General features: G+C 38.2%; 1 protein-coding gene across 2 annotated transcripts in view; it reads left to right on the top strand.

Moving 5' to 3' along the window:
- The window catches only part of LOC138319173 (transcriptional-regulating factor 1-like), a 61315-nt gene that overhangs the window by 8188 nt on the left and 41020 nt on the right, over positions 1-12107 (top strand). The window contains exons 8-9 of one of the 2 annotated variants that reach the window (XM_069262119.1): positions 2463-2575; positions 2808-2837. In XM_069262119.1, the coding sequence (XP_069118220.1) occupies positions 2463-2575; positions 2808-2837 (143 nt within the window). The remainder of the gene's footprint in view (positions 1-2462; positions 2576-2807; positions 2838-12107) is intronic. The other variant, XM_069262120.1, reaches the window with a different exon arrangement.

Raw genomic sequence — 12107 nt, 5'->3', positions numbered from 1 at the left:
GATATAAATTAGTTTGTTTACGATATTTCAAGTAATTTGTGCTAATTTTTTTCTAAAAGTTATAAAAAAATCAGCAATATTTTGAGTATTTCCGACAGAGAAAATCAACCATTTTCTGACCTGTAAATGTTTATAATAATTTTTGAAGTCCTCATATCGAATGATAATTGGAAATGATAGCATCACTCGTGTAGTTTGATTCATTTTGAAGCAACTTTATTACCAAAACATTTACAATACTCTGACCCCACGCGGGCTAGGAGGGGCGGGGTCCAATTTTTAGGTAAATATTTTAAATAGCTACTAGTCTAGAGTTCTGGTTGTAACCAAATTTGGCCATAGGGGGAGGGGGAACAGAACTTGTAAAAATTTTGTTCAGGGGGTAAGGGGAACAGAACTTGGCTCTGTCCCCGGGGGAAGGGAGGGTGCAGGGGCCCTTTAGGGGAAATAGAGGTAATTCTTTAAATCGCTATTTGTCAGTTTGACTTGTGCCATAGAGTTATACATGATTGTAACCAAATTTGGCACAAAATCCTTGGGGGAAGGGGAAAGAAACTTGTATTAATATTTGCTTGACTCCCGGAGGGCAAGGAGGGGCGGGGCCAATAGGGAAATATAGTAAATCTTTAAATCGCTACTTGTCATAGAGTTATGAATGGATGTAACAATATTTGGCCACAACTACATCTTGGGGGAAGGGGAAACAGAACTTGTATAAATTTTGGCTTGATCAGGAGTGTTAAATAATTTTGGCCACAAACATCATTGGAGAAAAAGGTGCTCGGGGATACACTTGTTGGCCACAGATGTTGCAACAATGTTCGTGTTTGAACAATATGTATACTTTCCTCATGGACAGGAGCCTGGTGATGCAGTCTACTTTGATGGTTGCATCTTATGGGTAGTTTGGGGCTGGGGGATGGGCCCAAAAGGGGTCTATTTGGTATTTACATATAATCGACTTCTTCTATGAAACAATGTGACCCCCGGGGGTATGAGGGGCGGGGGTAAAGGGGTTAATACATGGGTGGCCTAAAGGGGTCAATTTGGCTATTTTCATTCCATGCATGGTTTAGCACATAATGCAATGAGTGCAATGAAAGGGGTGGTCAAATTTGGCTTACCATATATTTTTAAACCAAGGAATGGGATGCCCAATTGGTTCTAATTAAGCTCGCCTCTGAACTAAGAAGGTTTAGAACATAATAAATGGTAGTATCTATTCGTAAGCTAATAGGGGGTAAGAGATCGGGTGACCGGGCCTTAGACGGCATTTGCCAAAAGGTCAGAATGTTGTAATTTGATTATTTTTTTAATTGTAGAGCTTCACCCCCGGCAGTCGAATTAGCGGCCTATTTCATCAATCTTACTTCAATAGAATGTTCTATGAGTTTTTTCTTTCATTGGGGGCGTCCCATTATTAGTATAGTCATGGGGAAAGGGTGAACAGAACTTGTTAAAAATTTTGGCTCTGACTCGGGGGCAATTAGGTTTTTTTTTGAGTCTGTTAATTTGTCATATTTCCATGTTTAAATAGTAAATATACTTCAACATCAACTTCTTCTGAATAGGCGAGCTTTGCTGTTCTCCAACAGCTGTTGTTTTTTCCAACGGTTACATCAGATTTATAGTTTAAAATGAATAATCATCCTTTGTCGGAGAAATTAGTGGAATGATTCTTTCTCAAATTTCTTGATTCTTGATACCGCTATTTGTCAGAAAGTACAGAAGAAATCTTTCTCAAATTTTAAATATAGGTTCTTTTAGAACCCTTCCTATGTACATGGTTATTGCATTTTGGGGCCAATCTGAAAACAAGATGGCTGACATGCAGCCATGTATGATTTTGATGATTTAAGCTTATCATCGCTATTTCTCAGAAAGTACTGACGGGATGCCTATAGATATGCATATTGTATTTTGGAACCGATCGTACCACAAGATGGCAGATTTGTAGCCATTTCGCATTTTGACAAATGAAATTTCTCTGAAAGTATTGAAGGGATTTTTCTCAAATATTTCATATAAAGGTTCCCTTATATGCCTATAATATTTCATATATAGGTTCCCTTATATGCCTATAGTTATGCATGCTGTATTTTGGGACGTATTTTGGGACTGATCAGATAACAAGTTGGCCAACAGGAAGCCATCTTGGATTTTGATAATTGAAGTTTGTTATAGCTTTTTGTCAGAAATTATTAAAGGAATTTCTCTTTAATATTTCATATGTAGGTTCCTCTTGGTGCCTAATTATGCACATTGCATTTTGAGACTGTTCTAGACTCAAGATGGCCAACCAAAAGCCATCTTGGATTTTGACAATTTATGTATAATAATACTTTATAAACGTCATAAATCTACAAAATTTTTGTCTTCATGGGGGTATTATGTGTATACCACACTCAACTTATTTTAAGTTTTCTCTGCAGGGTTAACTAATGACAATTTTTATATGACAGGTCCAGTGTTCCCTAACCTTCAGTCCCCTGTTGCTACACCAGAAACTCCTCTTGACATTGCACACTCTGTGATACAGCAGCTCCAGCAGCATCAACAACAGCAGCAGATACAGGTCAGTTCTAAAACATGTACTGTAACAAGGTTACAAATACAGAGGAAGTGATACACAATTTGGAAACAAAGCAAAGAAAACTGGATTTTGATACACAATTCTGTATGAAATTGTAAACTGTCCATTGCCATAGGCATAGTTAATATAATTGTAATTACCTGATGCATTAATGCCTTGCATGAGTGTTAATGTTAAACCCTGTTTAGATAGTTTGTTTTCCCTACCTGAACAGAAAACTAAGCCTGATGCTAAGCCTGCATGTGTGAGTATTGTCAAACATTGAGTTAAAAAGCAAGCATTTTGCATGTATCAACACTCCTCCTGGCATTGATGGCTTATCCAATTACACTAACACTTCATCAAAGCATTTTAGCTCTCAAATAACAGGCAGTATTATTGGAATAGTTTCATATCTAATAATGCAAGTGCTATATTTAGTGGTTTGCATTTCATTAGTCGTAATTTTCAGCTTATAAAGTCAAAAAAGCCTTTGTTTAAAAAAAAAAAAAAAAAAAAAAAAATGGTAGAAAGAAAATTTTGTCTCACAAATGTATTTGAAAATGTATTTGATGGATGCGCTTGACATCCATTTTTAGCTCACCTGCCCCGAAGGGCCGGTGAGCTTATGTCATGGCGCGGCGTCCGTCGTCCGTCCGTCAACATTTCCTTTAAATCGCTACTAGTCATAGAGTTCTGGATGGATTTTAACCAATATTGGCCAGAAACATCCTTGGGGGAAGGGGAAGGGAACTTGTATAAATTTTGGCTCTGACCCCCTGGGGGCAGGAGGGGCGGGGCCCAATAGAGGTAATAGAGGTAAAACATATAAATCGCTACTTGTCCTAGAGTTCTGCGTGGATTGTAACCAAATTTGGCCAGAAACATCCTTGGGGGAAGGGGAACAGAACTTGAATAAATTTTGGCTCTCACCCCTCGGGGGGCCAGGAGGGGCGGGGCCCAATATGGGTAATAGAGGTAAAACATATAAATCGCTACTTGTCCTAGAGTTCTGCGTGGATTGTAACCAAATTTGGCCAGAAACATCCTTGGGGGAAGGGGAACAGAACTTGTATAAATTTTGGCTCTGACCCCTCGAGGGCAGGAGGGGCGGGGCCCAATAGGGGAAATAGAGGTAAATCTTTTAAATCGCTACTTGTCCTTGAGTTCTGCATGGAATGTAACCAAATTTAGCCACAAACATTCTTGGGGGAAGGGAATCAGAACTTGTATAAATTTTGTCTCTGACCCCCCGGGGGCAGGAGGGGGTAGGGCCCAATAGGGGAAATAGAGGTAAATCCTATAAATCGCTACTTGTCCTAGAGTTCTGCATGGATTGTAACCAAATTTGGCCACAAACATCCTTGGGGGAAGAAGAACAGAACTTGTATAAATTTTGGCTCTGACCCCCTTGGGGCAGGAGGGGCGGGGCCCAATAGGGGAAATAGAGGTAAATCCTATAAATCCCTACTTGTCCTAGAGTTCTGCATGGATTGTAACCAAACTTGGCCACAAACATCCTTGGGGGAAGGGGGAAAGAATTTGTATAAATTTTGGCTCTGACCCCCTTGGGGCAGGAGGGGCGGGGCCCAATAGGGGAAATAGAGGTAAATCCTATAAATCGCTACTTGTCCTAGAGTTCTGCATGGACTGTAACCAAATTTGACCACAAACATCCTTGGGGGAAAGAACTTGTATAAATTTTGGCTCTGACCCCCCTTGGGGCAGGAGAGGCGGGGCCCAATAGGGGAAATGGAGGTAAATCCTATAAATCGCTACTTGTCCTAGAGTTCTGCATGGACTGTAACCAAATTTGACCACAAACATCCTTGGGGGAAAGGGGAAAGAACTTGTATAAATTTTGGCTCTGACCCCCCTTGGGGCAGGAGAGGCGGGGCCCAATAGGGGAAATAGAGGTAAATCCTATAAATCGCTACTTGTCCTAGAGTTCTGCATGGACTGTAACCAAATTTGACCACAAACATCCTTGGGGGAAAGGGGAAAGAACTTGTATAAATTTTGGCTCTGACCCCCCTTGGGGCAGGAGAGGCGGGGCCCAATAGGGGAAATAGAGGTAAATCCTATAAATCGCTACTTGTCCTAGAGTTCTGCATGGATTGTAACCAAATTTGGCCACAACCATCCTACGGGGAAGGGGTGCAGAACTTGTATAAATTTTGGCTTTGACCCCCTGGGGGCAGGAGGGGTGGGGCCCAATAGGGAAATAAGAGGTAAATATTCAAATTCCTTCCTCTTGTTTGTAGTTTTATGTTTTGGGATTAATTTGATAGTTTTTTTTTATTATTTGCATAGATGGAGGTGGGGGGGGAGTTAATTGAAATTTTGTCATACCAAGGTAAGGCTATCCAGTGTATTTTTAAACACAAGATCACAAGATAAATATTTGCTGAATTACTTGGCCCAATTTCCTCACTTCCTGTAGCACAGCAGCAATAGTTTTACCTTTATATGAACTGCATACATTTGACTTAGGATTATATGTTTTGAAGAGATATAGTGAAAGTGACTTTCTTGTATAAAACAGATAAATTTAACTACACTGGATCTTTGATAATTTTAACTATTGTGTCCCAAGCCCAAACCATACAGATTTCCATATCTGTTTCTTTAAATTGCTGCTTGTCGTAGAGTTCTGCATGGATTATAACCAAATTTGGCCACACAACATCCATGGGAAAGGAGAATTGATATATAGAGGTATAAATCTTATCTCTGATTGCCCTGGGGTGCAATGGAGGTAATTTCTTTTTATCGTTACTTGTTGTCAAGTTATAATTATGCAAAACAATTTGAGGTATATCTTTAAAATCCTTGAGGATATAACTGTTGAATCTGTATTCAGAACATGACTTAGCTAACATCGAGTTGAGCAATACAAGTCCTCTGTGCCTCTTGTTCTACATAATCAGTAGGCAGTAGCCTATAAAATTATCTGGATTACTCGCTAAGAACATTTTAAGCAGAGCTTTCTCATGTTAACATGGACAAAAACAGAGCTATGGCTACATATTATGACTGAAGTTTGTTGCTGCTTTACTAAACGAAATAAAAATTGTATTGTTCCATTGACCTTGTCCAATATATTCACTTAATTATGTGTAATAGTAATGATAGCTGGAAACAAAACTAAAATAAAATAACACCTTATATGCTGTATGACAAATGTTTTCCTTCTTTTTAAGAATTGAAAGAACAAACATTGCTTTCATGCGCCTTCCTTCTGCTTTAGTATAGGCCATATTGCACAGACCTTAAATCCTATAGTGCACTTTCTTGTCATTTTAGAAGTTAATAAAAGAGGTACACACTCTATACAAGTCTGCACAAGTACTGAGTACTTTAATCATCCTGGTTAGATAGATACATTGAGCTATGTAAAGTACTGAGAACTTTAATTATCCTGTTTAGATAGATACATTGAGCTATGTAAAGTACTGAGAACTTTAATTATCCTGGTTAGATAGATACATTGAGCTGTAAACAAGTACTGAGTACTTTAATTATCCTGGTTAGATAGATACATTGAGCTGGGTACAAGTACTGAGTACTTTAATTATCCTGGTTAGACAGATACATTGAGCTGTGTACAAGTACTCAGTACTTTAGTAATCCTGGTTAGATAGATACATTGAGCTATGTAAAGTACTGAGAACTTTAATTATCCTGGTTAGATAGATACATTGAGCTGTAAACAAGTACTGAGTACTTTAATTATCCTGGTTAGATAGATACATTGAGCTGTGTACAAGTACTGAGTACTTTAATTATCCTGGTTAGACAGATACATTGAGCTGTGTGCAAGTACTGAGAACTTTAATTATCCTGGTTAGATAGATACATTGAGTTGTGTACAAGTACTGAATACTTTAATTATCCTGGTTAGATAGATACATTGAGCTGGGTACAAGTACTGAGTACTTTAATTATCCTGGTTAGACAGATACATTGAGCTGTGTGCAAGTACTGAGAACTTTAATTATCCTGGTTAGATAGATACATTGAGCTGTGTGCAAGTACTGAGTACTTTAATTATCCTGGTTAGATAGATACATTGAGCTGTGTACAAGTACTGAGTACTTTAATTATCCTGGTTAGATAGATACATTGAGCTGGGTACAAGTACTGAGTACTTTAATTATCCTGGTTAGATAGATACATTGAGCTGGGTACAAGTACTGAGTACTTTAATTATCCTGGTTAGATAGATACATTGAGCTGTGTGCAAGTACTGAGTACTTTAATTATCCTGGTTAGATAGATACATTGAGCTGTGTACAAGTACTGAGTACTTTAATTATCCTGGTTAGATAGATACATTGAGCTGTGTACAAGTACTGAGTACTTTAATTATCCTGGTTAGATAGATACATTGAGCTGTGTACAAGTACTGAGTACTTTAATTATCCTGGTTAGATAGATACATTGAGCTGTGTACAAGTACTGAGTACTTTAGTTATCCTGGTTAGATAGATACATTGAGCTGTGTGCAAGTACTGAGAACTTTAATTATCCTGGTTAGATAGATACATTGAGCTGTGTACAAGTACTGAGTACTTTAATTATCCTGGTTAGATAGATACATTGAGCTGTGTACAAGTACTGAGTACTTTAATTATCCTGGTTAGATAGATACATTGAGCTGTGTACAAGTACTGTGCAAGTACTGAGTACTTTAATTATCCTGGTTAGATAGATACATTGAGCTGTGTACAAGTACTGAGAACTTTAATTATCCTGGTTAGATAGATACATTGAGCTATGTAAAGTACTGAGTACTTTAATTATCCTGGTTAGATAGATACATTGAGCTGGGTACAAGTACTGAGTTCTTTAATTATCCTGGTTAGATAGATACATTGAGCTGTGTACAAGTACTGAGTACTTTAATTATCCTGGTTAGATAGATACATTGAGCTGTGTACAAGTACTGAGTACTTTAATTATCCTGGTTAGATAGATACATTGAGCTGTGTACAAGTACTGAGTACTTTAATTATCCTGGTTAGATAGATACATTGAGCTGTGTACAAGTACTGAGTACTTTAATTATCCTGGTTAGATAGATACATTGAGCTGTGTACAAGTACTGAGTACTTTAATTATCCTGGTTAGATAGATACATTGAGCTGGGTACAAGTACTGAGTACTTTAATTATCCTGGTTAGATAGATACATTGAGCTGGGTACAAGTACTGAGTACTTTAATTATCCTGGTTAGATATATACATTGAGCTGTGTACACGTACTGAGTACTTTAATTATCCTGGTTAGATAGATACATTGAGCTGTGTACAAGTACTGAGTACTTTAATTATCCTGGTTTAGATAGATACATTGAGCTGTGTGCAGGTACTGAGTACTTAAATTATCCTGGTTAGATAGATACATTGAGCTGTGTACAAGTACTGAGTACTTTAATTATCCTGGTTAGATAGATACATTGAGCTGTGTACAAGTAATGAGTACTTTAATTATCCTGGTTAGATAGAAACATTGAGCTGTGTGCAGGTACTGAGTACTTTTATTTATCCTGGTTAGATAGATACATTGAGCTGTGTACAAGTACTGAGTACTTTAATTATCCTGGTTAGATAGATACATTGAGCTGTGTACAAGTACTGAGTACTTTAATTATCCTGGTTAGATAGATACACTGAGCTGTGTACAAGTACTGAGTACTTTAATTATCCTGGTTAGATAGATACATTGAGCTGTGTACAAGTACTGAGTACTTTAATTATCCTGGTTAGATAGATACATTGAGCTGTGTACAAGTACTGAGTACTTTAATTATCCTGGTTAGATAGATACATTGAGCTGTGTACAAGTACTGAGTACTTTAATTATCCTGGTTAGATAGATACATTGAGCTGTGTACAAGTACTGAGTACTTTAATTATCCTGGTTAGATAGATATAGTCTGAATGAACATTTATGGATGGTATCCCATTTTTACTCTCAATGTAAACAGCCTATCAATTCAAGATGTCCAATTCACCTAGCCTGTTCATTTTAGTAATTAAACCATAAGAAAAACAGAAGGACTTTTAAAACATTTTTGAGACCATACATCCTTCAAAAAATAATTCCTTAAAATGAAACTGAAACTGGAAATCATAACTGTGCACTTCTTACAATAGTGTACTTTGTGAGAATGTATGTTATTTACTTGCTCTCAAAGATTTAACATGTATGTCTGTGTGAAAGGTAAGTATTGGATTCATGTTTGGAATGTTATCATGTATGAAGGTTGCAGTTACTACCTGTGTAATTAATTCAGGATTTTATCCTTAAAGATGTTCCACTGTTGACATAGCATAAACAATAGTCATCATTTGATTAATAATTACTTTTTAACACAAAAAATAGTATAAAATCATTTATTTTGCTTTTAGTGCATGCACATTCAGTACTTAAGTGTCACAGATTTTTTTCTGGATGCTTTTACTTTTGTAACTGAAGAAAAATACTTATTAGTCTGCTTCTGTTTTTGATAGAGAAAAAATACCATTTGTCACCGTTGGAGCAGCGTTAATATTGTTTTATTATTTCTTCCTGAAGCATATGTATTATCAGATACTGCTTTACAAACAACATTCAGTACTCAGTAGCATTTATTAGCTCACCTGGACCGAAGGGCTGGTGAGCTTATGTCATGGCGTGGCGTCTGTCGTCCGTCCGTCAACATTTCCTTTAAATCGCTACATCCTTAGGGGAAGGGAAACAGAACTTGTATGAATTTTGGCTCTGGCCCCCCGGGGGCAGGAGGGGCGGGGCCCAATAGGGGAAATAAATGTAAATCCTATAAATCGCTACTTGTCCTAGAGTTCTGTATGGATTGTAACCAAATTTGGCCAGAAACATCGATGGGGGAAGGGGAACAGAACTTAAATAAATTTTGACTCTGACCCCCCGGGGGCAGGAGGGGCAGGGCCCAATAGGGGAAATAGAGATAAATCCTATAAATCGCTACTTGTCCTAGAGTTCTGCATAAATTGTAACCAAATTTGGCCAGAAACATCCTTGGGGGAAGGGGAACAGAACTTGTATAAATTTTGGCTCTGACCCCCCAAAGGCAGGTGGGGCAGGGCCCAGTAGAGGAAATAAAGGTACATCCTATAAATCGCTAAGTGTCCTAGAGTTCTGACTGGATTGTAACAATTTGGCCAGAAATATCCTTGGGAGAAGGGGAACAAAACTTGTATAAATTTTGGCTCTGGCCCCCCCAGGGGAAGGAGGGTCGGGGCCTAATAGGGGAAATAGAGATAAGTCCTATAAATCGCTACTTGTCCTAGAGTCCGGCATGGATTGACCAAATTTGACCAAACATCCTTGGGGAAGGGGAATAGAGTTTGTATAAATTTTGACTCTTACACCCTGCGGCAGGAGGGGCAGGGCCCAATATGGGAAATAGCGGTAAATCCTATAAATCGCTAATAGTCATATAGTTCTGCTTGGATTTTAACCAAATTTTGCCCAGAAACATCCTTGGGGTTAACAGAATTCGTATATATTTTGGCTTTGACCCCCTGGAACAGAAAGAGTGGGGCCCAATAGGGGAATTAGAGGTAAATATTCAAATTCCTTCAGAAAAGAAACAATGAACCTGTATTCAGAACATTCCTATGCATTACAAACCAGTTGAGCGATAAAGGCCCTCTGGACCTCTTGTATTATCAACACATTTTTTTTTTTTATTCTGTAAAATCTGTCTAATACGACACCATGATGGACAACTCTTTTGGTTGTACAAGACAGGGTATCAGAAAAGTCGGGTATTATTATTGACTTGATTTTCACAGGAATACAGTACAGTATCAGATTTAACAGGATTTTGGAAAAGTCAGGTGTCATATAAGAAAGGTTTCACTGTTATATAAATTAAATATCTTCTGTGAATTGCTTTTTAAATTTTTAAAAATTGTGTAAATTGTTTCCAGGTACATTTTTCATGGTTGTATACCAGCTCATATTGGATCAAAGTTTTCTTTATTTTCTCAATGAGCTGTGATTAGCTATTATTATATGCTAGTACTAATAAGCTGCTAACAGTGATTGACTAAAACATGGTACTAAGAATCTCTAAATGGAAACTAAGGTAACAGGATTACTTAAGTTTACCAAAGAGATTTGTACCTAAGTCATGAGAGGTCCTATAATGAGACCTATGATTAAGACCGAGCAATAAGTTAAATTAACATACAGTAAAACTATCGAGGCCTGGGCCGAGTTGTTCAAAGGGTGATAAGGCTAATTACAGTTAATGACAATTTTAAAATGAAGTTAAAATAATTTCTTGTAAGAACAACTTACAAAAATTAACGCTATTCTTAAGAACTCTATTCTTTGCCTTTTTGCTGATTTAAGTGAATATATAATCACTTCGCTGCAAATGAGAAATGAAAAGGTGGTGTTCAAGCTAATGTTAAAAATCCCATAGAAACTGCCCACAGCCCAATTTTCTTGAAACTTTGCATATTGAAAGTACTATTAGTTGTCCCTTAAAAATGACACTTCTTTTTTCCTTTTGTGATTTCAAAAAGGCCCAAAGGGCCTGAATTCTTTGTAGTCATGTTCATTAAAACTACCTGCACGAACATGCTAAAAAAGTTTAGCCTTTGATAAATATTCTACATATTTTTAGCTCACCTGGTCCAAAGGACCGAGGTGAGCTTATGGGATACCGCAGCGTCCGTCGTCCGTCAACAATCGACTTCTTCTCCATAACCACTGGTCGGATTTCAATAAAATTTGACTGGTAGCATCCTCATGGGCTACTAACTGAAAATTGTACAGATGATGGGGCTGAACCCCCGGGGGCCTGAGGGGCGGGGCCAAAAGGGGTCAATTTGGCTATTTCCATATAAACGACTTCTTCTCTGAAACCAAGCATGGGATAGCACCCATAATGCAATGGTAGCATCCTTATAGGGTGGGGATTCAAAATTGTACAAATGATGGGGCTGATCCCCCGGGGGCCTGAGGGGCGGGGTCAAATGGGGTCAATTTGGCTATTTCCATATAAACGACTTCTTCTCTGAAACTAAGCATGAGATAGCACTCATATGCAATTGTAGTATCGTTATAGGGTGGGATTCAAATTGTACAAATGATGGGGCTGACCCCGGGGGGGCTGAGGGGCGGGGTCAAAGGGGTGAATTTGGCTATTTCCATATAAACGACTTCTTCTCTGAAACCAAGCATGGGATAGCTCCCATAATGCAATGATATCATCCTTATAGTGTGGGGATTCAAAATTGTACAAATAATGGGGCTGACTCCCCGGGGGCCTGAGGGGCGGGGTCAAAAGGGGCCAATTTGGCTATTTCCATATAAACGACTTCTTCTCTGAAACTAAGTATGGTATAGCACCCATAATGCAATGGTAGCATCCTTATAGGGTGGGGATTCAAAATTGTGCAAATGATAGGGCTGACCTCCCGGGGCCTGAGGGGCGGGGTCAAAAGGGGCCAATTTGGCTATTTCCATATAAATGACTTCTTCTCTGCAACTA

The sequence above is a fragment of the Argopecten irradians genome, chromosome 3 (assembly GCF_041381155.1).
Source record: "Argopecten irradians isolate NY chromosome 3, Ai_NY, whole genome shotgun sequence".
Lineage (NCBI taxonomy): Eukaryota > Metazoa > Mollusca > Bivalvia > Pectinida > Pectinidae > Argopecten > Argopecten irradians.
The sequence above is the reverse complement of the archived record's forward strand: the minus strand, read 5'-3'. Positions and strand labels throughout refer to the sequence as shown.